A 24,837-nucleotide genomic window follows, 5' to 3' on the forward strand; every position below is an offset into this window, starting at 1 on the left:
TTCTAATCCGCAAAGCTTAAAACCTACAAGCGTACACATTATTATATTCTTGTTCTTCCCACTAATCCAAGGTAAGAAGAAAAGCACCAAAAACATTGGCAATTGTGATGAACCCCACTGAAACGAACAGTTAATTGGGTTATATAAATAGGGTTATTATCAGTTCAAGAAATGGCCATAGAAAAGTAAAAAAAAAACTATCACCAGGTAAAGATCAAGATCGAAAGAAGCTCTGATAAGAAAAAAAATGGGGTTGGGGTTGTTTAAGGCGTTGTTTTGCTGCAACAAGGCCCGTGAAATAGAAATCATGGAGTCATGGGAGTCCTCTCCGGAGAATAGCTCGAGAGAAGATAGTGGAAAAAGGAAAGCAGTTGCAGGTGGTGGTGAGAAAAAGAGTAGCAAGGCACAGACGGGAGCTATTCTGGGAAAACCTTACGTGAAGATAGAGCAAATTTACGAGATGAAGAAAGAGCTGGGAAGTGGGCAATGGGGTGTGACTTATCTGTGCGTGGAGAAGACGACGCAGAGAGAGTACGCATGCAAGTCCATTGCGAAGTCGAAGCTTTTGAGTGCGCAGGAGATTGAGGACGTGAGAAGAGAGGTTATGATTCTGCAGCATCTCTCTGGGCAACCCAACATTGTGGAGTTCAGAGGGGCTTACGAGGACAGACAGCAGGTGCACCTGGTGATGGAGCTGTGCAGCGGCGGCGAACTCTTCGACCGCATCATTGCCAAAGGGAACTACTCCGAGCGTGAGGCGGCGGCCGTCACGCGGCAGATCGTGAACGCCGTTCACGTCTGCCATTTCATGGGCGTCATGCATCGAGACCTCAAGCCGGAGAATTTCTTGCTAGCCACCAACACAGACGACGCTCCCGTCAAAACCACCGATTTTGGACTCTCCATTTTCATCGAGGAAGGTCACTCACCACTCTCTCTCTCTCTGTCTCTCATTTCCATACTTTTTATCTTCTTCTTACTAAATGCTTTTTCTCTTAACCTATAAACATGAAATACGATATGGATACGTATTATATCAGTATCATCCATATCGTATTCGTATCCTATATTAGTATCTGGGTGAGTGTCTCTGGTATATAGGTAATAAAAGATGAGTTCTTTGGTTTGGTATTGGATGTGGGGCCGGAGAGGAGAGAAATTCCACTAGACACGTAACTAACAAAACCTAACAGCAGCATATATAACATCAAAACACACAAACTAACATGAAACAGAGCATAGTGAGGGTGTTAAACAACATAAAATCTCTCTCTCTGTGTCACTGTCTCTCTCTAACAAAGCGTACTGCGTACTGATGCAAAAAAGTGAGGAATGGTGCTTTATGTTGTGTGAGTGAGAAGAGAGGACCATCTCATCTCATCCCAAATCCCATATCACATATCCAATATCCCAACCCCAAACCAAAAGCAAAGAATAAATCAAGAGTGGCAACACAGTTTGTGTTTTGTGTTTTTCTTTTCTTTTCCACATCTAAACTCAGAACCTGAAAATCTCACACATCAATCAGAATCTCTCCACAAAGAAACGTTATTTATCCACATGGGCTTCTGCTTCAGCAAACCCCGCAGCAACGAAATAACAATCAACTATGATTCACCACCCCCTCATCGTTTTCACCCTCGTCCACGCCCTCCAACAACCCAACAACCTCGTTATGCAAGCTCAGACCCTTCACTTTCCATCGCCCCTTCATCATCATTCAGTGATCCCTCACGAATTCTAGAGAAACCATACTTTGACATTAAAGCGCTTTACACGCTGGAGAGGGAGCTGGGGAGGGGTCAATTCGGGATCACTCGTCTCTGTACCGAGAAGACCACTGGAAGGAAATACGCCTGCAAGTCCATTTCAAAGCGGAGGCTAACCAAAAAGAAGCAAATGGACGATGTGAAGAGGGAAATTCTGATCCTGCAGCACCTCTCGGGTCAACCCAACATCGTTGAGTTCAAGGGCGCTTACGAGGATTTGCAGAACGTGCATTTGGTGATGGAGTTGTGTTTGGGTGGCGAGCTTTTCGATCGCATCACTGCAAAGGGTAGCTACTCCGAGAGTGAAGCTGCTTCCATATTCAGACAAGTCGTGAATGTGGTTCATGCATGTCACTTCATGGGGGTCATGCACAGAGACCTTAAGCCAGAAAATTTCTTGCTTGCTAATAAGGATCCTAAGGCACCCTTGAAAGCCACCGATTTTGGATTGTCCGTGTTCATTGAAGAAGGTCATGCCTCAGTCACTTCTCTTCCATTCATTAATTCCTTTATTTTCTTTATTTTCACAGATTCAAGCTCTGATTGCTTCTTCTCCTTTTTCTTTACTAAAAAGATTCCAAACGTTGCCGTCTAATTTCAGATTTGTTGGAAAAGTATTACAGTAATAAAAAGCTAATGTTAGGATTAGAAGTGTAAGTTTGTGTCCATGTTGAGTAGATATGAAAAATTAATAATTGCCTTATACAATTGAGTTGAATTAGTTGCTGATAGGCAGAGGAAGAAGACTGAGTCAATTGTTATTGTGGAGAATTGGAGTCAACCAAGTAAACGATCTCCAATGTGATAATGACAAGTCAACCGAGTAAACGGTTTCCCATTATAAAAGGGACCATTATAAAAAGGAGTAACAGAAAAGAAAAGAAAAAGCAGAGACAAGACGCCAAGTCACCTTTTGGTAATAGACCGTCTTAGCTCCTACTGACATAAATCATAATACTTTGACAACCTGTTCAACTTATAATTGATGATATGAAGGAAGGTTATTTTCTTTATTTCATTTCATAAACTAGTGCAAGTTTTAGGGAAAAAAATAATTATAGACTGATATAAGTTGTGGATATATCACTTATGATTCAGATTGAGCCAGTAAAAATGATATTCTATATTTAAAAGTATGATGGGTATTAAAAACTGCCTTCAGCAAAATAAATGGCTGATATGTTTGACAATAGTTACATTTTGAAATTTGTGTGCGAGAATCTATTGATTGGACTGTACTAAATAATATCCAATTCTACAGATAAAGTGTATAGGGAGCTTGTTGGAAGTGCGTACTACGTGGCCCCAGAGGTGTTACAAAAGAGTTATGGAAAAGAAATAGATGTGTGGAGTGCAGGAATCATTTTATACATCCTTCTAAGTGGAGTGCCTCCTTTTTGGGCTGGTAAGTATAATCTGTGACTTCTGTTTATAACTCAAACACTAGTTAAAAGTTCGTCATTCAATTGATTTATAGAAGAATATCATCCCCTGATAGATAGATAGATTGTTTTAGTACTGTTCATTGCTTCAGTAACTTTATCTGTGGGGCAATTTTAGAAACCGAGAGAGGCATATTTGATACAATTTTGGAAGGCAAACTTGATCTGGAGAGCGCACCATGGCCTTCTATATCAGCTGCTGCAAAGGATTTGATAAGGAAAATGTTGACCCGTGACCCTAAGAAACGCATTACAGCTGCTGAAGCACTTGGTAAGTACGTCACTCACTGCTGCATTTATGTTTTAGCCTCTCACATTCTGATGGTTAAACTCAATAAAAAAGTATTTACATTACTCATTTGAACCAGAACACCCTTGGATGAAGGAGGGTGGTGAAGCATCTGACAAGCCTATTGACAATGCTGTTTTGAGTAGAATGAAACAGTTCAGAGCAATGAACAAGATGAAGAAACTTGCTTTAAAGGTACCTCAGATTTTTCAGCAGTGCATAAATTTGAATGAAATATATATGTTCAAATGCCCTGCAAAAAAAAAAATGTAACTACTGTTGAATGTGGTCAGTTGAGTAAGTTAAAAACATGAAAATAAAAATCTGTTACACTTGCTTTCCATAACAAAAATAGTATGAGAATTTTCTTGTTTTTCTTTTATATGAAAGGTTATAGCAGAAAACCTTTCAGAGGAGGAAATCAAGGGCTTGAAACAAATGTTCAACAATATGGACACTGATCGCAGTGGCACAATCACATACGAGGAACTCAAATCTGGATTAACCAAATTGGGATCCAAGCTTAGTGAATACGAAATAAAGCAGCTAATGGAAGCTGTGAGTTCAGAAATTAACATTTAGAAAAATGTTTGTACCCTTTTTCTTACATCAAGATATAATAAACAATGATACATAATTTTTCCTTCTTAGGCTGATGTTGACAAGAATGGAACTATTGACTATCAAGAGTTCATCACTGCCACTATAAACCGGCATAAACTGGAAAAGGAAGAGAATTTGTACAAGGCTTTTCAATACTTTGACAAGGATAACAGTGGGTGAGTATGAAGTCCTTTAGTTTGATTTTGATCCTTACTCATTTATTGTTTAATTTTAGTATATTTGAATAGTGTATTTTCTATGGTTTTTGCTTAACTAAGTTCTGTTTTGGTGACTTTGGTCAGATATATAACAAGAGAAGAGCTTAGACAAGCATTGACTGAATATCAGATGGGAGATGAGGCAACTATAGATGAAGTCATCGATGATGTGGATACTGATAACGTATGACTTTACTATAGATTTTTTCTTTTTACTATGTTTAACATCTCAGTTATGGTGATAGCTCAAACTTTAGAATAGATTACTTGAAACTTATTGTGATAATGATATAATAATAGTAGGGACTTATGGTTGAGCTTTTCATTTGCAGGATGGGAAAATAAATTACCAGGAGTTTGTGGCAATGATGAGAAAGGGGATTCTGGATATTGATGAGAAGGAGAAACCACGATAGTTGTGTTGAGTGGCATCAAAACAAAGCAGTTTCTGGATTTTTCTTGCTGTTTGCTGCTTGCTGCTGATGATGATTGAATCACTCTTGAATTTGTGAATCTGTTACTTACTTCATGTAAAATTTTATGGCATTCCCACTCTATGCTAAACTTTGTAAACATTGTTTTAAATAAACTGCAATATTTGGAAAATAAATAAAACTATGATCCAAACACGTTCTTGCGATTGCTACCTTTACATATCGTTATTTGTTACAAGAAATATCTAGAAAAAACTCTTCTTCCATTTCAAAACTTTTCTGGGTTGATTCAGTTTTTAATGTTCAGAATTTCAATATATATTTGTGCACTTTTTTTTCATGCCCTTATAAGTAATTATAAGATACATATAGTAGAGTATTAATGTTATTTCTCAGTGAAAATAAGGATAATTTAAAAGTGGAGAAATTTTAAAACATTAAATAAGGATAATTTAGCCTAAATATGTTAATTTGACAATTAAATTCTTGTTGACAATACATGGCGAGAGAATTTTTCGCTAATTTTATGCTTTATTGTTTCTATTTTCAAGTATTAACAACATTTATTATAAAACTAGGCAACTAATATGGTAAGGTTTAAAATTCCAAAAGAGACTCAGCATAATTAGATCTTATTCAAATAAAAAAGTTAAATTTTTCATAAATTATAAAAAAAAAGGTATAATCTAATTTTAACATGTAAAAAAGTATAATTTTAGGATAATGATATATATATAATCAGCATTTTTTTATACAAGCTTACTTCTCAATACTATTATTTTAATATTTTTTCATATAATTTAATTTTTTATTATATATTTATTTTTAAATCCATGAAAAATTGTATATAACTTTAATAATAGCATCATTTCCCTTAATTTTATTTTCATAGTTGCTTTTTGTATAGATTGGAATGGATGCTGATATTCTTGCCACTAATGGAAGCAAAGAAGAAAAGTAGAAGGTGTAAATACCAAATAATCACACCACAGCAAAGGAGATTAAAGGTCTGAAACCAAAGCAAAAACAGCTTCATTTGCATAACAAAAACACCCTGTTGCATGAGAATCATGGGAATGGGGTTCTCAAAGGTGTTAACACACACCCCAGATGATGAAATTCCAATTTCTTCCACAGATTCTGCTCCTCAACTCACCTACAAACAACCTCGGAAAAACCTCCATGTTCCACCTCAGTTTCCTCCTCCCATGCCAACCCTGTGTTCTTCACAAACAGGACCTGTTCTGGGGAAGCCTTACGTTAAAATAAAGCAGATGTACGAGATGAAGAAGGAGCTGGGAAGAGGCAACTTTGGTGTGACTTATCTGTGTGTGGAGAAGGCCACAGGAATTGCCTATGCATGCAAATCCATATCAAAGAAGGGGCCACAAGAAGTTAAGAATCTTAGAAGAGAAGTTATGATTCTGCAGCATCTTTCAGGGCAACATAACATAGTGGAATTCAAGGGAGCTTATGAGGACAGGGAGAAGGTGCATGTTGTGATGGAGTTGTGCAGTGGAGGTGAACTCTTTCACCGTATCATTGCCAAAGGTAGACACTCCGAGCGTGATGCAGCCACAGTTATGAGACAGATTGTGAGGGTTGTTGACGTGTGCCATTTCATGGGTGTGATGCATCGAGACCTCAAGCCAGAGAATTTCTTGTTCGCCACCAAAGACCAGGATTCCCCTTTGAAACTCACGGATTTTGGATTCTCTGTCTTCTTTCACACTGGTTATTACACCTTTCATGCACATCCATCCTCTTCATTGTTTGTTTTCAGCTTTGTTTTTGTTGTGCTCTTTGCACTTTAGGAGTTTCCTCACTCACCCTATAAGGCTCGGATACTCCTCTTAATAACATGTCCGTGTCGGACACACCGACACTCGTACAACACGTATCGGTCAAGTGTACAATTTTTCCGTGACAAAAACACAATGCATTGCCAACTTTTTTTTTTCATCAGAACTCGTTCTTAGTCTAATTATTTGATAATACTAAATAATTGTGCAGGTGAGGTGCATACAGATATTGTTGGAAATGCATGCTACGTAGCTCCAGAGGTTTTGAAACGGAATTATGGAAAGGAGATAGATGTTTGGAATGCAGGAGTCATTTTATACATCCTCTTAAGTGGGGTGCCTCCATTTTGGGATGGTAAGTACAATGCATGAACCACTCAGTTTTGGTTCACAGTACACAGAAATTTAAATCATCATTTGGAACAATTGTTGCAGCTGTCTAGCCTTGTTTATGATCCAAAAACTAAAGGATTGTCATTCGTGATTGCATCATTGCACGTTTATTGTCTAACATTTAACAGCTTGTACAATCCTTAACACGGTTTTTTAGATATAGTTTCTATGATTTGACAGAAATTTATTAAAAGTTATGAGATTATGCAGGTCCTTGTTTCCTATTTGTTTACTCTGGTTCATGATTTCATGATTCTGAACAATACTTTAGCAGCTCTCTTAACACATGATTGATACATAAACATATGTTGCTTTAGCTTTATATTTATTGATTTAATGACTTGTGTGTCGGGTTCAGAAACCGAGAAAGGCGAGTTAGTTGATGCTTTGGGTGGTAAACTAGATATGGACAGCGAGCCATGGCCTTCTATCTCGGACGCTGCAAAAGATTTGATCAGAAAAATGCTTACTTATGACCCTAAGGAACGGATTACAGCTACTGTGGCCCTTGGTAAATATATTTTATTGTTGTCACTTTTATAGTTTATTAAGAAATAGACTTTAAACCTAACTCAATTTCATAAAACCGACTAATAAGCACACTTATATACTATGATAACAATGATTAATACTTTCATCACCCTCACCTCTTTCCACACACCAAAAATCTCTTGTAACAGGCAATACAAAATTTTAAGTACTATCTCTCAGTTATACATGTTAATTAACAGACATGATTGCCAACTTTAAATATTCAAGTAAATCACACTATGTGTTTGAACCAGAACATCCGTGGTTGAAAGAAGGTGGTGAAGCATCAGAAAAGCATCCAGACAGTGCTGTTTTAATTAGGATGGAACGGTTCAAAGCAATGAACCAGATGAAGAAGCTTGCCTTGAAGGTCTGTCAATTTTTTCAAATACAAGTGAAAGTTTTATTATAAAAAATCATCTTACAATGAGGTAAATAATAAACAACACTTTGACTAATAGAATGTCTTGTTTTTGAACATGGAAGGTAATAGCAGAAAACCTTTCAGAGGAAGAAACAAAGGGCGTGAGACAAATGTTCAACACTATGGATACTGATGGAAGTGGCACTATCACATTTGAAGAACTCAAAGCTGGATTATACAGATTGGGTTCCCTGCTTAGTGAATCTGAAATAAGGCAGCTAGTGAATGCTGTAAGTTCAGTCCATGGTAATAAAAGAATAAAACATTTAAGCTTTTTCTCTATTTATTAAGCAATAATGAATTGTGTTATATGATCTTTCTTCTTCACGTGCAATGTCAGATTGGTTATGACAAAAATGGAACAATTAAATACTGTGAATTCGTTGCTGCCACCATGGATCCACATAAAATGGAGAAGGGGGAGAATTTGTTCAAGGCTTTTCAATACTTTGACAAGGATGACAAGGGGTTAGTCTATTTTTTAGTTTTGTGAATCTTATTAATTCTTGCTTGATTGAAATGATGTTTCCATTTGAACAGTTATGTAACGGGAGATGAACTTAGGGAAGCTATCACTGAACACCAAATGGGAGAAGAAGCTGCGATAGATGAAGTCTTCGAGGATGTAGACTCAGACAAAGTGTGTTGTGTGATTTTTCTCTCTATTTCTTCTGCACTTGGTGTGAATTGTGACTTACAGTAGAGTTGGTTTTGATTTTGCAGGATGGGAAAATTAACTATGAGGAGTTTATGAGCATGATGAGAAAAGAATGCTGAATAACGATGACAAGCCATAAGTTCAGTTAATAGCCATCAATATTCTGGTTAAGTCGTGCACTTGTTTCGATGTTGCACGCGATAGAATCACATTTGAAATGCAAAATCTTGTATGGCTTTTCTTGACACTCTTTAAAGTGGGTCACACACTCGAAACATATCGATGATCCAATGTAAATAATATTTGTTAAATTTATAACAATTTTATCACAATTTTTTTTTAAAAAAAATACATTAATTTTCTAAAAACTCAAATTTATATTATATAAAATTTTAATATAATTTTTTATAAAGAATAAATCATTATGACCTATCCATGAGAAACATCTCTTTTGCTAAAAAAACTTAAACATACTTGTACACATAAATCTTTATTATCAATTTATATTTTATAATTATGTTCATATTCATGTCGTATCAATCTTCATACGTATATTCATGTTCATATCTGTATTCATGTCGTATCAATGTCTGTATTTATGTTACATATCGTAAAAAGTAATTTCAGAACACACTTATGCTATGTAAGTAAATTCGTTTCGTCGTGTTTGTTATTTATTCTGAGGCTACATACAATAGGCTAATCAAATGCTGAGAGGAAACATGAGAAGCAATCAATTTAAATTAAGTTTGATGATAACACCACCACACTCTAATTCCAAATCACCGTATTCTCTATACAACAAAGCAAAACGACACATTAGTAATATTATTACACAGATAGTTTTATATACAACATTTTTTATGAGTTCAGCAGCTGCGTGGTTGAACTGATATTCCACAACAGTAGACTTTTGCTTCAATGCCTCAACAACAGGCCCTTCCCTAATCCAATCCCTACACTCATCAATAAATGCATCAGTAAATAAATTTAATCAAATAAAGACTACTTCAGTCAATTTTCACTGTATTTAATCACCTATTGCAAGAGCAAAACTAGAATAGTATTACTAATCCATAATTCAATCCCAGTTACTTAGGCATTTTACAAGTGAAATGCAAAGTTATCTGTCAATACTAAGGTTTTTTAAAGAGAAGTACACATACACATCAAAATGTACTACTCATTCAAATAACTATTAGATAATCATGAACAGTATGTTCATACAAGTAAGAGCCCTATCAGAAAGAACAGTGTCTTGCATACCAAAATCCAAATCACCACAGGAAAGGGGGCAAAAAGGTCGATTCCATAGGACACTAGAATTGATTGAAGTAGCGATTGGTGTCTGGCAATGAATTTTAATGATTTAATCACAGAATTAGTAATGAACAACCAACGGGGCTCTGGCAAAAGAAATGCCAAGTGTGAAAAGAATAGGGAGAGGCTTGTTTAATTTTGATCTTCCTCTGAAAACAGATCACAAAATGATTCATCGAATCCGATCCTTCACTTTCAAGACCAGGAATTTCAAATTTACACCACTTTGAATTGGCATAATCAACGCCACAACTTCAAAGTCAAGAATCCTCATCATTCCAATTAAAACTGCATTGGGAGAAAACATGAATGCAGTTTCACCTTTCAAAAACATTTGTAAACAAAGAAAATTAGGTACACAAAAAATCACATGAAGTGTTTAGGCGAAGAAATCAAATTTTTACCCGTGCTTATTATTAGATGCAAAGAAAGAGAATCCTTTTGATCCAAGACAAAATTCAATACCACAGAAACAATACAATATTACTGTGTTAAAAAAAAAAAAAAACTAACAAAACAAATTCGGAGGAATCCGCATGTGAAAAATTGCGTTGATTGAGTACCTTATAAATCAGCGTGGATGGGAATGAGAGGGATTATCATTCAGAATGTGATGTCTGTTCTTCTCGGCGAGCTTATCGATGGCGGAGTGTAGGGCTTCGCGGCCCCCTATGAGCAGTCGGGTCACGATTTCCGGGTCGGTTTCGAAGCGGGCCTGTTCGAATTCTGTTCGGGCATTTTGTCTGAGAACGTCGCGCCAGATGACGCCTCTGGAATCGGGCCAGACGAAGAATCGGGTGGCCCGAAGAATGTCACGGTAGAGACTGAGCGCTTCGCGGCGAGTGCTGGTGAGTTGCCTCCGATTCTCGAACTCGTCGTTATCGTTTTTGTTTTTGGTTTTGTTTTTAGCGATGTGCCTGTCTAGAAGCTCCTCCACGGTGTCTGGACCCTCGTGCAAGAGACGCTGCTGAATGCATCTGCAATTCCGCCACTGAATCCAATTCCAAACGCTTCGCCATTTTCCCACTCTTCCCACCATTTCTATTCTCTCTCTCTCTCTCTGGGAACACACTGTTTATTTATTTCTCATTAAATTTTAAAAAAAAATACTAATTCTTCGGGCTTTTCCTTATATTCGGGCTTTTCGGCCCAATTTACAAATGCATTATGGCTACTTCTTCCTGCACTTCCATACCTTCTTCTCTCACCTCCATAGATTTTCGTATTTTCAAAAATACCCCTCTGTAATATTCCGGATTACATGATCCGGAAGTCATTTTTCAAATTTGTAATTAGCTTCCGGATTATATAATCCGGAAGTTTTTTTTCAAATGCATGATTACTTTCTGGTTTACATAATCCGGAAGTTAAAAAAAACTTCCGGATTATGTAATTCAGAAGTCTTTTTTTCAAATGCGTTTTCAGATTACATAATCTGGAAGTTATTCTATGAGGGTGGCACAAGAAGGATAAAAATGTATTTTCATGTTGTGTATGGAGGTGCCAGAAGAAGATATGGAGGTGCAGGAAGAAACAGTCATGCATTATCCCAGTGGCAAATTCTTCCTGCAACCCACGGTTTCATCCTAAACTTCTAATGGATGATGAAACTACCATTTTCATCTTAGGTTATTTCTTCCTGCACCCCTACATTCTTTGAAATATCTTTGATAATTTTGAGTGATTCTGAAATAAGAGTTCCATAAGAAAAGGTGTTTCTGAAATAGGGATTTCGTAAACAAAGTGTATTTTCAGAATAGAAAATCTAGAAGACAAAAACTATCCCTACGAAAAGTATGTTTCTAAAACATTGCAAAAAAGAGAAAGCTGTAAGTATTTTTTAAAAGGGGTAAAATGGTCTTTTCAAAGAAAAATGGGGTGCAAGAAGCCATTTGTTGGGGACCATGGAGAAACACCCTTATTCTTAATATAAAAATAAATAAACAGTACATAAATGCATTAGAGAATTCCAAATTCGAAATTCATTTTCACCTTCATCTCATTCCTAATTAAAACTAAAGAGATTATTTTTATCTTCTCACGTGAATAATAACGTAGAGTTTCAAATTTATTGGGTGTGGTAGTAAGAAAAAGCGCTTAAAAGATGTGTTTATTTTTCTTTAACAATTAAAAAAACAAAATGAGAAATAATATTTTTAGCACTAATGATATAAAAATGATGTCTACAATCGCTTTGTATGACATAACCAAGTAACACTTTCATGTTATTTTTTCATTAAAAGAAATTCGTCATATTCTTGGTTTTATTGTATTTCCCCTATCTCTTACATCTCATGAATTTAAAATTGCATAGTTCGAAAAAATTAAAAAAAACAATCAAAATTGTATTGCATATAATTCTTATTTCGAAAAAACGATAAAGAGGAAACAAAATTGATGAAATTAATCCCATGAGACAGTGCTTACATACTTCTCCTCGATTCATAAATAATACATACACTAATCCTTCGAGCTTAACCAAAACAAACCCAGCAGAAGATGAAAATTGCTTGTCCCCAAAAACCAGAATGCCAAATCTCGTTTATTTTACGTTCTTCCAGTCAAAATTTCATCGCATATTACCCTCTCGCAAGACATCAATCATATTATACAATCTCTTGTCATCCTTTTCTTCAATCTGCATACATGAAATAACCCAATAAAGGATTGTATACAGTGAATGGTTAAAGCAACTGTCTTAAATCTTATTTTTACTTGTAAAACTGATTTTAACATTATGGTATGGATAGTCAGAAAAGATGGTTAAATCATAAGGAAGTCTAAGCACCTTCTTAGCAAGAAACAATACAGCATCAACAGTGCCTTCTGCATATATTGATCTACCACAAACATTATGTTGAAATTCAAAAGAAACCCTGCAACATTTTTTTAAAGGAACATAATACAAGAAGGATAAGTAGTTAGTGACAAGAAGAAATATGTCAAAACATACTATAAAAGGACACGAAGATATCAATCCTTACGTGTCATCCGGTGATGACAAATGATACATATGAAATGCATGACCAGACAAATGCTCCTCCGGGACTCCAACCATTTCAAGTTGTTGCTTGGGATCCCTGATCAATTTTATCTAGAGAAATTCACGAAGGAAAGAAAAAAAATCCTATAAGAATTTGTAGTTCTTATAATATGAAGACCACAATTAGCAACTTGTTGGCAATATGAAGTTATGCAGGTTACTCTAACCTTAACTGAGAGTTCACAGAATAAGACAACTTACAAATGAATATTCACTGACAACTAGAAATAATTCCCAGTGAACTACACCGCTAATACCAAGATACATGTTCGTCAAACAAATTCAAAACCACACAAAGACCCACACGCTGTCCAACAAGAAAGGATTTTAGCTACGGTAAAGAGTATACAAGGCTATACAGGGACGAACCAACCATGCAATTTCATCAAACACACCTGATCCATATCAAAAGACACCCCCAGTTTGTTGAAGCAAGAAATTACTGCCTTTGCAGTTCCAGATGCATCAACTTTGCTTGCTTGATGGGACTCCAGTACCTACAATCTTTGAGGACTGCATCAGATTTTAATATTACATCAAATCAAAAGATTAATCAAAAGAGAAGCATCATTGGAATTAAATGGTTTACGAAACTCAACGACATTTACTTAAGAATCACCAATCCTCAGTTTTTATTAAACATAAAACAAGATGCCTTAAGAAATCCCAGTCACAAACAAGTAGCAAGGTAGAATGTGAAATACTATCTTTTGTTCAGAGACAATTCAAACATGGTGTACTAGGATAACCAAGTGTTCCGTATAAAACCTTTCCCAAGCCCCAAAATGTCAATGCAAGAATTACCTGTAACGAATACCCTGAGAAGGCTCCAGGAAATTGCTCTGCCATAATTTCCATAGCTGCAAGAAAAGCAACAACCTAAAGAGAAAAAACATAGCAACATAAGGATAACAAAATACAAGACTACTGTTAAAGACATGGAAGTTTGATCAAGTTTCTCTCCTTATCATATATATACCTGCTTTCCCATTTGCGGGGATATCACAGCGTAATTCTTTGAGTCTTCAACAGTCTTATGCAACAAGTTCCTATCCCCACCAGTGGTACCCATCACGAAGGGCACCCCAACCTTACAGTATAGCTCAGCATTGCCTGCATATGAGAATAAATTCAAAAATAGCTCCAATACTGGTACAATCTTCGTGAAACACTCCCAATCATAGATCATAAATTCAAAAGATCAATTGTGTATATCATTAAAATCGGGTCACGTGTCTGGAATTTAGATCCATAACGTACAATGGCCAACTACAAGCCTGTGTGTTTTGTACTGTCAAATCAAATGTTGATTTGTGCACCCAAAAAAAAAAGTTTCATTTTAACATAAATCAGAAGAAAAACAAAAGATAAATGAATTTGAAACATCAGGTTAACTTTGCTGATAGTAAGATTTCACAATTTACATCATAAATACTACAACAGCAATGCCTTGTCTAACCCAAAGAAGTCAATTACATGAATCACAAGACATGATTCTGCTCACTAAAGACCGTATCTTCAGAGATAGTTTACATTATATATAAATTAAAAAAACAATAATTTGATTATTGATAGGAGAGAGACAAAAAAGGTAGATGAAAAATAAAATGGAAGTTAAAAGTGTAGAGAAATAGAGAAGAGAGATAAAGAGACAAATGAAAATAAGAGAGAAATGGTAGAAGGGTATACCACACCATTTTTTAAATTATTTCCATTCTTTTTGTCTGCCACAAGCAACCCACATCAATTTTATCCTCACTCCTCCCTCCATTTCACTCCAATTATAAATATCCTTCAAGATACAATACAATACATACCATTAACCGCATTTGGTACTGTGTAGTCCACAACAATCAAATTTGGATACTTTTCAAGGGCAGATGCAAGAACACTCTCCCTGTCAGAAGGGCCATGCACAAGAAAATCCCTTCCACCTATCTCAAAAGTCTGTCCAGACTCCTCTTCACACCCAAATGACACAGGAACAACATGCAGTCCAGCAGCTTCCGCTGCATTAATCACGGCCTTTCCCATTTTTCCAGTACACGCATTAACCTAAACAAAATTTAGTTAAATGCATGTAAGCTAATTGCACTGTGTTTTGCAACTAAACCCTGTTCAGATAAACTTATCCCCAGCCAATTACAAAAGATTAAAAAAAAATAGATTGAACTTCTCCCATAGTAGATAGAACAGATACATTGTACCAAAATTAAGGGTGTAACTTGATTTTAACTGGGAGAGTCTCAATTTATTTTTATTTTTTTTCTAAGTACAGATAAGCTCATTCAATTAAGAGAACTTTCATGCAACAATAACTATTTTGTGCCCGTTTGTTTTAAACTGGAGAATCAGTAATTTAATAAAGCAACGCAAAATGCAAAATGAACTCCTCATAGTGAATTACCATTATTGGAATACCCGTGTTTTTGGACGAAGGTACAGATTTTACGAGAGAAGTTTCAACGGGCTTGGCTGAAACTGACACTACAGGGAACGAACGTGATCTCCTCTTCCGCGAAACGGGGACACTGGTTCTTATACATGTGCTATCGGCGAAGAATGCGAGATGATTTTGGTGTCTGTGGAACACGTTTGGTGTGGTTTTCAGAAAAGATGTTGCCATTGAAGACGAAGAGTGAGGACCTGGGGTCAATTTGGGGGTTTAGGGTTTTAGCTTCTTGCTGCGCTTTCTGTGACCCGTCCCAGATTAGGTTTTACAGAGTCTTTCTTTTTCGTCCGCCATTGTTGAGGAAAGTGAAAGGTGAGTAAAGATTTGGGCCCCATTTTCGGCCTTACTGGGCCCAAAACTTCAAAGTTAAAAACAACAAACAGGAGTCAATTTCTTCCTGTACTCCCATGGTTTCACCCTGCATACCCATGGGTTTGTGAAATTACCATTTTATTCTTAATAAAAAAAAATCCTAGAACACCCCATCTTCATTTTTTCAGCTCCTGCAACTTTCTCAAGCTCTCTTCATCGCTATAACAAAACCTCGCTGTAAAATCAACACAAAAACCCTTCAACCATTTCCAATAACAAACCATTGAACCCCACACAATCAAGTGTTGGAGATGAATATGTTGTATGAATGCCAACAGCATCTGCAACAAACGAGGTAAAACTATTTTTCAGATGTTTTCTTTTTGTGGCAAAAAATGAGAACAACTGTAGCTACTTCTTTAGTTCACATGACTGCAAGTCCAGTGAATATCACGAGTGGTGCTCAAATTACTGAATTGACTTCATTTGTTTCTTTATAGAAAAATGATGGAACCCTTTTACTTTCCATATTATGCTTTTATGTTTAACGACAGTTTCATAAGGTACTATAAAAACCCTGTTTTTGTAGGCTTTGAAGAAAGCTAGAAGCATGGGGTTGGAACTTTTTCAAGAAGAGAAGATAAATAGTACATATCTACTTAGTCGTTACTAAAATAATTAATCATCTAAAAAAAATTAACTTTTTACTCAATATTTATACCAGTGACTTTCAATATTTATTATAGAATAATTTTGCGATTTATTATAAAATAAACTTTTTAAATGAATGCAGGTTGTCATCTTTACGTCATTTCTAAACCCACGTTGATAAGGCCAGCAAATAATAAATGTAAGGTTTACAACATGTAAACAGCTGATTATACTATCATAGAAAATACCTTCCATAAAACATGAAATTTAAATGTTAACACAAAAATCCTGGCGGAAAAAGAAATTGAGCAAAAACAAGGATAACTCCACTCCAAAAGAATCCAAAATTTGTGATCTACATGCAAGTTAAAACAGCTCCTAATAATGCAGCAATTATACTGCACCCATGATGAACTTTCACTCATCATCATCATCTTCCTCGTCATCAGCAGCAGAGTTCAGAGCCTGCAAGCGTGCAACCAACTTGGCCTTCCTCTCCTCATAAGTAAGTTTCTTCAGGTTGTACCTTCAAAAACAAGGAAATACTTTCAGAAACCTTCCAAACCAGACATTTCAAATCTCAAGTAAAATAATTAGCACAAACTAGATAAAGAACATAGAAATAACGAAATATACTGCTGATCCTGAAACTGATCTAAATCCACTCGATAGAAATCAAATGACAAAACTAATGCATATATATAGACACACGTTTATATACATGCACATTTCATTATTTATAGAATAGATAAGCTTTCTGAAAATATCGTAGTGATTTAATTTACCTCTTGTGTTCCTTTGGTGGCTCTTTCTCAGATTTCTTGAAAGTAGGATCAGCTCGAATGGCAGCATGAACCTTCTTGTAGACCTCCTCCAGATTATCAGGCTCTATTCCACGCTTGATATAATCACTGAAGTGTGTCTGGTATTTTTCAGGCTCATCTTCGATCAAGGTCTGCAAAAAATATAAAATGGTTTGCCGAGCTTATCATTTGAAAATCACAATATTGCGCTAAAACATTCCACCAAGATGATGCTAAATGAAATCTGTTCAAACCTTCATATAAGAAGCAACATGTCCACCAAAGACATATTTGCGGTGAATATCAGCGTCAAGCTCCTTCTTATCCTTATCAAATCCAGCAAACCTTTTGTCACTGTGAGGAATATCCAATCCCCCATCCAGAGCTCCCTGTAAACCATTACAATTATTCAATTTGTCCACTAATAAACAGAAATCACACCAGATAGCATTGCACATAATAGATCACCTTAAGGGCACCAAAGACACGATTTCCTGTTGTAGTCTTTATAAGACCAACATCAAGGAGAGCACGGAATGGCCTCCTGGTATCAGCAGGTTCAACTGAATAATCTTCTCCAGTGGCCTAATGAGGAAACAAATTAAATAAACAAAATGTGACAAACAAACAAACAAACATAAATACAGAGAATAGCAAACTCCTATACCTCAACATTTCCTTCATACTCCTCGTCCATCTCAAGCTTTTTAAGAACTCGACGGGCCAACAAGAGCCCAGTGCAATAAGCTGGTCAGAGTAAATGGGTGAGAAATATATACAAAAACCTTGAAGGAGGATAGCTAAGAAGATTGACTTTCTCAGAAAATACCTGCAGCATAGTTTGTAAGGCCTACTTCAAGACCATAGCGTGGCAGCTCATGTGAATATGCTGCAGCAAGGACAATATCGCCAGCAATGCTAGCAGATGTTATTTGGGCGATGATGTCCTTGTTGGTCTAATAACATAGTCAAGGTTTATACACATTGAAAATTGAAAAAACATAACTGGCAAAAAAACTTCAGCTATTCACATGATAAGTCCAAGTATTTCTAACTAGAAGAATTATTAAATTATAAGCACGTAAAACCATCTCTCAATGACGTAAAAGTAGGATACAAATCGAACCACAAAGCGATATTTTGGGGTGTTGTACTTGTTTTTATCCTGGTTAATCAACCGAATCCTGGCTCGGTAATCGGTTTTTCCCTCTGCGATAATAAAAATCACAAGTATAAAAAAATGTTTGCAAGAAACAATATAGACATTAAACAAAAAGAAACGAAACAAACGCAACACCTCTTCTTCTCTTGAACTTCACTTGATATCTCTTGAAGTAGGCCCTTGATTTCTGAGCCTTAACGAACACCTTAAATATACACACAAAAATGTTGATACAAATTGTCAGAAAAGAGGGATAGGAATAGCCACACACGAAGCAGAGCTTGGATTAAAACAATTCAGAACAAAATAAGAAAACACAATGGAAGAAGAAGCAAAAGCACACCATAATTGAAAGCTAAAATTACACGAAAACGTGTCTATAAGAAACTCTATAAAAGCAAAAGACGAGAACGCAGGTAAACGAAAACATGTATATCTGCAAGAATAACAGGGCAATAAGAAGATGAAAGAAGAAGGATCCAACACGCACCATTGCTGCTGTGAAGCTCGATCTCTTCCCTCGACTGTGACTGAGGTAAAAGTGAGACCGACTTAGGGTTTGCCAATGTTTTGTTGGTTTGTAGTGGGCTTAGGGTTTTGTAGGCCCAAATGGGTTTATTCATTTGGGCTAAGGTGCGCCCATCCATTAAGTTACTTTTTGCACCCACATTGTCTTCTTAAACCCTTTATACATTTTAGAAAGGAAGAAAGTAATTATCCATGTTTGTTCTTTTTATTTTTTCTTTAATTTTTATTAACTTGATATTTTTATTATTTATACGAAATTGTTTAATTTTAGATATTAACTGTAATCAGTTTGTTAATTAAGTTAAATAGTAGAAGATGGTTTCAAGTTTTGGGTCCAGTGAAGCCAAAAACTCATCCTTCACTCCAATATTTTTTCAATAGAGATGGTTTTGATGCTTTTAACTTTCCACCTCCCCTTACTCAGCTGACATATTCAAGAAAATTGAACAGAAATGGTGCAATTCAATATGAAAATTATAGAAAATTGGTAAATACAGAAAAAAATTATTAAAATAAACATTTTTCAATTCAAGTTGTTACTGATATATATATATATATATATAACATTAATTAAATCCATTAATTTGTTACTTTTTTAATTAAAATTAATTAAATTCATTAATTTTTTACTTATTTTTTTAATTAAAATTGTTAACCAGATTAAGAAAACTTCAGTTTAAATAAAAATATAAGTAGATTATGATTACTTTAGTTTATTTTATTTAAATTAAATTTGTCAATTTTTCTGGTAATTTCAATTGAAATTCTTTTTTCTCAAAAAATAATTATTAATATTTTAATAATTTAGGAATTTTTTAAAATTACATCAATGTTGTGAAAAAAATTATTTTATAGATAAATAATATCAAAAAATTAAAATTAAATTTTGTTTTGACAAGAATTCCTCACTTTAACTCCTCTAAATTCTTTTTCTATTTTGTCCCTACTTAATATTTTATTTTATTGATTTATTTTGGTTATTTGGACATTTTATAATTTTAGAAGTTAATAAAGTAGTATTTTAATTTTCAAATAATATTTTATTTTATTTGTTGTTGAGTGGATAAATGGTAGTTACTTTTCTATTTTAAACTGCCATTTTTCTATGTTAAATAAAAATAAAAAATTAAATATATTTGTTAATATTTGTTGGTAGTTGTGGACACATTAGCATGAGAGTGGAAAAATTGTTATGTTACTTTTTTGTTTTAAATTGATTTTTTTTCTCACTAGGTTTTCTTTTGCACACATAATCTCATTCTCAATACAATAACAATATTCAAATGGTCGAACTCACAAAACCTTCAAAGTCATCCAATGTGAACCAAGGATTGAAACACCACCACTTCTATCGTCACCCATCAGATGACATTGTTGTACGAAAATGATATATTGTTTGGGATATTAAAAAAATATTCAAATTGCATCAATCCAAGTTTTGCATAGAGAAAGAAAACTTTAATCCGAAAGATCGCCCTCACCCGCATCATCTTCCTGGTATTAGATAGATTATTCCACTACACTTAGAGACACATTTTCATGTAAAGACTTTATTATCACGTGACATTGTGGTTTCTTTGTTTTTAAATCTCCCATACCGCACAAAGAAAAAATAGGACGATTTATGTGTCTTCTCATATGTATTTGTATTTATTAAAATGAATTATAAATTTATAATCTTAATATAAATGTACAACTAATGACATTTTTTTATTCGAATTTTAATATTAAACATAAATATATACAAATAATAATAAAAAATACAGATACACATGCGTTATCACATCTGTGTTCCCGCTAGTTTTAAATAAATTGGATTAAAAATAGGTTGTGCAATAAATATAAAATATTTAGTACTTTTAAAATATTTTTAAAGTTAAAAATGTTTTTGTTGTTTTGAAAATTTGAAATTATGTTCGTGAAGTAGCATTTAGGGTTAATACAATTATAAATAAAATTGGTAGCATATTTAAACAAAATTTATAAAATGATAAACAGTACAATTTATACATTATTAGAAAATATAAATGTAAGAAAAATTATCATCCGCTCACTGAGAAGGTAGTCTTTTTCGTTGTTTTCGTTGTCGTCCTTGTGGCTGTTCAAAACATTGTTATTCAGTTAATGTAATTTTAAACAATTTCTAAATTATTACAGTGAAGTTGAACTTGACAATAGAATTGAAAACTTCAATTTAAATAAAATACACTAAAATTATCGACTAATGAATTTAATTAATGTTTCCTATACCATATTGATTGAAAAATGTTATTTTTTAATTTTTTTGTATTTGACTAAAAAAATTTCATTTTTTAATTTTTTCTATATTTGTATATTATATTGAATTCCACCATTTCTGTCAATTTTTCATATTCAACATTATTTACAATTTTTTTCAAGGCATTTGAACATGTATATATTCATTCAAATTTATGCAGTAGTGAAAAATACGAGGTACCTTGAAAGCAAGTTTCTTCTTCTTGTTCATTGCTGTGAACTGTTTCATCCTACTCAAAACATCATTGTCTATAGGCTTGTCAGATGCTTCACCACCCTCCTTCATCCAAGGGTGTTCTGGTTCAAACGAGTAATGTAAATACTTTTTTATTGACTTTAACCATCAGAATGTCAGAGGCTATAAAACATGAATGCAGCAGTGAGTGACGTTCTTACCAAGTGCTTCAGCAGCTGTAATGCGTTTCTTAGGGTCACGGGTCAACATTTTCCTGATCAAATCCTTTGCAGCAGCTGAAATAGAAGGCCATGGTGCACTCTCCAGATCAAGTTTGCCTTCCAAAATTGAATCAAATATGCCTCTCTGGGTTTCTAAAATTGCCCCACAGATGAAGTTACTGAAGCAATCAACAGTACTAAAACAATGTAAACTACGTATCTATGCATGAGATGTTAACCTATCACGTTTGATATTCTTATATAAATCAGATGAATGAGGAACTTTTAGCTAGTGTTTGAGTTATAAACAGAAGCCATTGATAATACTTACCAGCCCAAAATGGAGGCACTCCACTTAGAAGGATGTATAAAATGATTCCTGCACTCCACACATCTATTTCTTTTCCATAACTCCTCTTTAACACCTCTGGGGCCACGTAGTATGCACTTCCAACAATCTCCTTATACACTTTACCTGCAGAAGTGGATATTGTTTAGCACAATCCAATTATTAGTTTTTGAAGTTTATGTTTTTTACTGTGGTAGCATCACCCTTTGTTAGAGAGAGATTATAGCAGTTTGTCAATGTATAATACTGTTAATATTTATAGGTTAAGATTAAAAAGCATTTAATAAGAAGAAGATAAAGAGTATGGAAATGAGAGAGAGAGAGAGTGGTGAGTGACCTTCCTCGATGAAAACGGAGAGTCCAAAATCGGTGGTTTTGACCGGAGCATCGTCTGTGTTGGTGGCCAACAAGAAGTTCTCTGGCCTGAGGTCTCGATGCATGACGCCCATGGAATGGCAGACGTGAACGGCGTTCACGATCTGCCTCGCCACCGTTGCCGCCTCACGCTCGGAGTAGTGCCCTTTGGCAATGATGCGGTCGAAGAGTTCGCCGCCACTGCACAGCTCCATCACCAGGTGCACTTCCTCTCTGTCCTCGTAAGCCCCTCTTAACTCCACAATGTTGGGTTGCCCCGAAAGATGCTGCAGAATCATAACCTCTCTTCTCACGTCCTCAATCTCATTTTCACTCAAAAGCTTCGACTTCGCAATGGACTTGCACGCGTACTCTCTCTGCGTCGTCTTCTCCACGCACAGATATGTCACACCCCATTGCCCACTTCCCAGCTCTTTCTTCATCTCGTAAATTTCCTCTATCTTCACGTACGGTTTTCCCAGAATACCTCCCGTCGTCTCTGGCGAGCTCGTCTCTTTCTCACCACCACCTGCAACTGCAACTGCAACTGCTTTCCTTTTTCCACCATCTTCTTCCGAGCTATGCTCCGGCGAGGACTCCCATGACTCCATGATTTCTACTTCACGGGCCTCGCTGCTCGACGCCTTAAACAACCCCAACCCCATTTTTTTTTCTGATCACACCTTCTTTTTTTACTTTTCTATCGCCGTTCCTGGAACTGATAATAACCCTATTTATATAACCCAATTAACTGTTCGTTTCAGTGGGGTTGGTTACAATTTCCAATGTTTTTGGTGCTTTTCTTCTCATTTTGGATTAGTGGGAAGAACAAGAATAGAATAATCTGTACGTTGTAGGTTTTGAGCTTTACGTGTTAGAACCGATTCCATTACTCTTCTCTTGGTATTGGTACGATCGTGGGAGAAACACCATGAACGCTTCGCATCTATATATGTATGGATTCTTCTTCACGATTCTTTCCATAAGTTAGATTGAAAAATAATCTAGTTCAATACAAGTCTCCTAAAGTCTCTAACACGAACATGGACACGGATTAATGTGTAATTTAAAACAATTTGTTGCTTATTTTTATAATCATAATAAAAATTTATACAATAAATTTGAATATTTATATTTTTTTTTGAATTGAACACTTCATTGATAAATGTCCTACGAGTGTCAACCCCGTGTGTCGGACGATATGAATACGTCATTTGAGATAAGCGACTGAGCCTCGAATCACAATGAAGAGATTCCAAATTAAATTGACAAATAACAAAAAATATAAAGATAAATACAAATGGACACCTTCTAAATAAACTAAAAAAACAAGTTAACCCGCCAAATTAATATCGAACTAAAGAATGAATGGTTTTGTCACTTTTACTAAAAAATTTCTGTGACTGTTAAATTTTTTTCCTCAAACACTCTTTTAACAAATTTATTCTTAGGGTTAAATTTGTAAAATAAAACTCTAAACCATCATCATTAAAATAATGTGCTTTCATGTAGAATAAAAAATATCACATTTTCATATACCTACTATCACTAATGTCTATTTTCCTTGAGTGAAACTTTAACATCTATGTCTTTCGCACAAAATTTCATAAATCTATTTATAGGTAGCAAAATCATATAAAATTTGATGCATGAAAAGCTTTACTCATCCCTCCTTGTTTAATTTAGCAATATCAATGGGCCCAATTCTTTGAATAATTTAGAAGTATACACAGCTGACATTAACTATAATTACATGTTAAGGTTATATTTGTTGTTATTTTGTTGTTAAGATTATGTTTGTTTGTTGTTATTTTTATGATAATAAATCTTCATAATTGTGATGTAATGGGTTGGTTTTGATTAGTTAATCTCTAAAATTTTTGGCTTGAGCTCTGAAGTTTGTAATATCATAAGTTGGGTCTAAGTAGTTTTTAAGACTATTACGAATAGAGTGATTATATTTTGACATCCCGCTCCAGTTTATACCTACACTGAAATATTAATATTTGTAATAAAAAAAATTAAAAATAAGAAAATGTCTTTATTGAAATATTAGACAAAATATAAAATGTTAAAATAATTTTTAAAATTAAAAAAATTAAAAAATAATTAAAATATTAATATTTAGTGGGATGTAAAGTGGATCAAACCATCATTTTCCATTACGAATATGAATAAAACTGATATAAAATCATCTTAAATAATAATAAACACGTTTAATATAATAATCATATTCTTTTTTTCTCATATTATTATAATAATTTAAATGACAAAAATTTACCTTAAATGAATAATTAACATTTGGTATTAAAAAGAACTAAAAATAGAGCTGGATATAGAAGAATAAGGAGCACAGCTAAAGGACATAACAACTATGAAATCACGCACTATAAATTCGTCTCTAAAACCTTGGTTACTAATTAAATATTAATTTAAAAATTATTTAACAATAATATAAAGTAATTTAAAAACCAATTTTTTTGTTTAGTTTCTAAAATAGTCTTTAATTTAGTTACTATTGCAACTAATTTTTATGATTTCCTTGTAGTGACGATTTACAATTAAACTAAATAATATAGTTAGAAGTGATCCTTCTTTATTAGAAACAATAATAAATTCAATAATCG

General features: G+C 34.6%; 6 protein-coding genes across 10 annotated transcripts; 2 read left to right on the plus strand and 4 right to left on the minus strand.

Annotated features, from left to right (window-relative positions):
- Nucleotides 1-247: 247 nt before the first annotated feature.
- LOC137816296 (calcium-dependent protein kinase 29) lies at nt 248-4,959 on the plus strand. 2 transcript variants are annotated; one of them, XM_068619392.2, is made up of 8 exons: nt 248-920; nt 3,031-3,174; nt 3,330-3,482; nt 3,580-3,695; nt 3,891-4,058; nt 4,152-4,279; nt 4,406-4,505; nt 4,654-4,959. In XM_068619392.2, exons 1-8 carry the CDS (start codon nt 248-250, stop codon nt 4,735-4,737), a joined length of 1,566 nt encoding a protein of 521 aa, XP_068475493.1. In that variant the 3' UTR covers nt 4,738-4,959. The 2 variants fall into 2 exon arrangements, with proteins under 2 accessions (XP_068475493.1, XP_068475492.2); XM_068619391.2 differs by lacking the exon at nt 248-920 and adding an exon at nt 1,227-2,239.
- Nucleotides 4,960-5,757: 798 nt separating this feature from the next.
- LOC137816300 (calcium-dependent protein kinase 19-like) lies at nt 5,758-8,903 on the plus strand. 2 transcript variants are annotated; one of them, XM_090304480.1, is made up of 8 exons: nt 5,758-6,489; nt 6,769-6,912; nt 7,309-7,461; nt 7,736-7,851; nt 7,968-8,135; nt 8,246-8,373; nt 8,446-8,545; nt 8,629-8,903. In XM_090304480.1, exons 1-8 carry the CDS (start codon nt 5,817-5,819, stop codon nt 8,680-8,682), a joined length of 1,536 nt encoding a protein of 511 aa, XP_090160606.1. In that variant the 5' UTR covers nt 5,758-5,816; the 3' UTR covers nt 8,683-8,903. The 2 variants fall into 2 exon arrangements, with proteins under 2 accessions (XP_090160606.1, XP_090160624.1); XM_090304498.1 differs by lacking the exons at nt 8,446-8,545; nt 8,629-8,903 and having other exon boundaries at nt 7,968-8,151.
- Nucleotides 8,904-9,274: 371 nt separating this feature from the next.
- On the minus strand, nt 9,275-12,136 carry EMB1793 (LYR family of Fe/S cluster biogenesis protein). The gene is made up of 2 exons (XM_068619401.2): nt 10,447-12,136; nt 9,275-9,519 (listed from the first exon to the last, which is right to left on the minus strand). Exon 1 carries the CDS (start codon nt 10,920-10,922, stop codon nt 10,455-10,457), a length of 468 nt encoding a protein of 155 aa, XP_068475502.1. The 5' UTR covers nt 10,923-12,136; the 3' UTR covers nt 9,275-9,519; nt 10,447-10,454.
- Nucleotides 12,137-12,207: 71 nt separating this feature from the next.
- Nucleotides 12,208-15,717, minus strand: LOC137816302 (4-hydroxy-tetrahydrodipicolinate reductase 2, chloroplastic). Of its 2 annotated transcripts, none has more exons than XR_016523380.1 (8): nt 15,334-15,717; nt 14,744-14,981; nt 13,906-14,039; nt 13,731-13,805; nt 13,322-13,430; nt 12,868-12,977; nt 12,672-12,759; nt 12,208-12,521 (listed from the first exon to the last, which is right to left on the minus strand). XR_016523380.1 is itself a non-coding variant. In XM_068619398.2 (8 exons), exons 1-8 carry the CDS (start codon nt 15,550-15,552, stop codon nt 12,453-12,455), a joined length of 1,035 nt encoding a protein of 344 aa, XP_068475499.1. In that variant the 5' UTR covers nt 15,553-15,717; the 3' UTR covers nt 12,208-12,452. The 2 variants fall into 2 exon arrangements, 1 of the variants encoding a protein (XP_068475499.1); XM_068619398.2 differs by having other exon boundaries at nt 13,322-13,423.
- Nucleotides 15,718-16,568: 851 nt separating this feature from the next.
- Nucleotides 16,569-18,878, minus strand: LOC137816303 (large ribosomal subunit protein uL18). The gene is made up of 9 exons (XM_068619399.2): nt 18,797-18,878; nt 18,442-18,511; nt 18,262-18,353; nt 17,974-18,100; nt 17,812-17,891; nt 17,613-17,729; nt 17,399-17,533; nt 17,127-17,296; nt 16,569-16,867 (listed from the first exon to the last, which is right to left on the minus strand). Exons 1-9 carry the CDS (start codon nt 18,797-18,799, stop codon nt 16,759-16,761), a joined length of 903 nt encoding a protein of 300 aa, XP_068475500.1. The 5' UTR covers nt 18,800-18,878; the 3' UTR covers nt 16,569-16,758.
- A 1,841-nt stretch (nt 18,879-20,719) lies between these two features.
- On the minus strand, nt 20,720-22,944 carry LOC137816301 (calcium-dependent protein kinase 33). 2 transcript variants are annotated; one of them, XM_068619397.2, is made up of 5 exons: nt 22,194-22,943; nt 21,839-21,982; nt 21,508-21,660; nt 21,293-21,408; nt 20,720-20,932 (listed from the first exon to the last, which is right to left on the minus strand). In XM_068619397.2, the coding sequence occupies exons 1-5, from the start codon at nt 22,873-22,875 to the stop codon at nt 20,885-20,887; spliced, it is 1,143 nt and encodes a 380-aa protein (XP_068475498.1). In that variant the 5' UTR covers nt 22,876-22,943; the 3' UTR covers nt 20,720-20,884. The 2 variants fall into 2 exon arrangements, with proteins under 2 accessions (XP_068475498.1, XP_090161281.1); XM_090305155.1 differs by lacking the exons at nt 20,720-20,932; nt 21,293-21,408 and having other exon boundaries at nt 21,598-21,686; nt 22,194-22,944.
- Nucleotides 22,945-24,837: the final 1,893 nt, after the last annotated feature.

Source organism: Phaseolus vulgaris, chromosome 1, assembly GCF_051622355.1.
Source record: "Phaseolus vulgaris cultivar YP4 chromosome 1, ASM5162235v1, whole genome shotgun sequence".
NCBI lineage: Eukaryota > Viridiplantae > Streptophyta > Magnoliopsida > Fabales > Fabaceae > Phaseolus > Phaseolus vulgaris.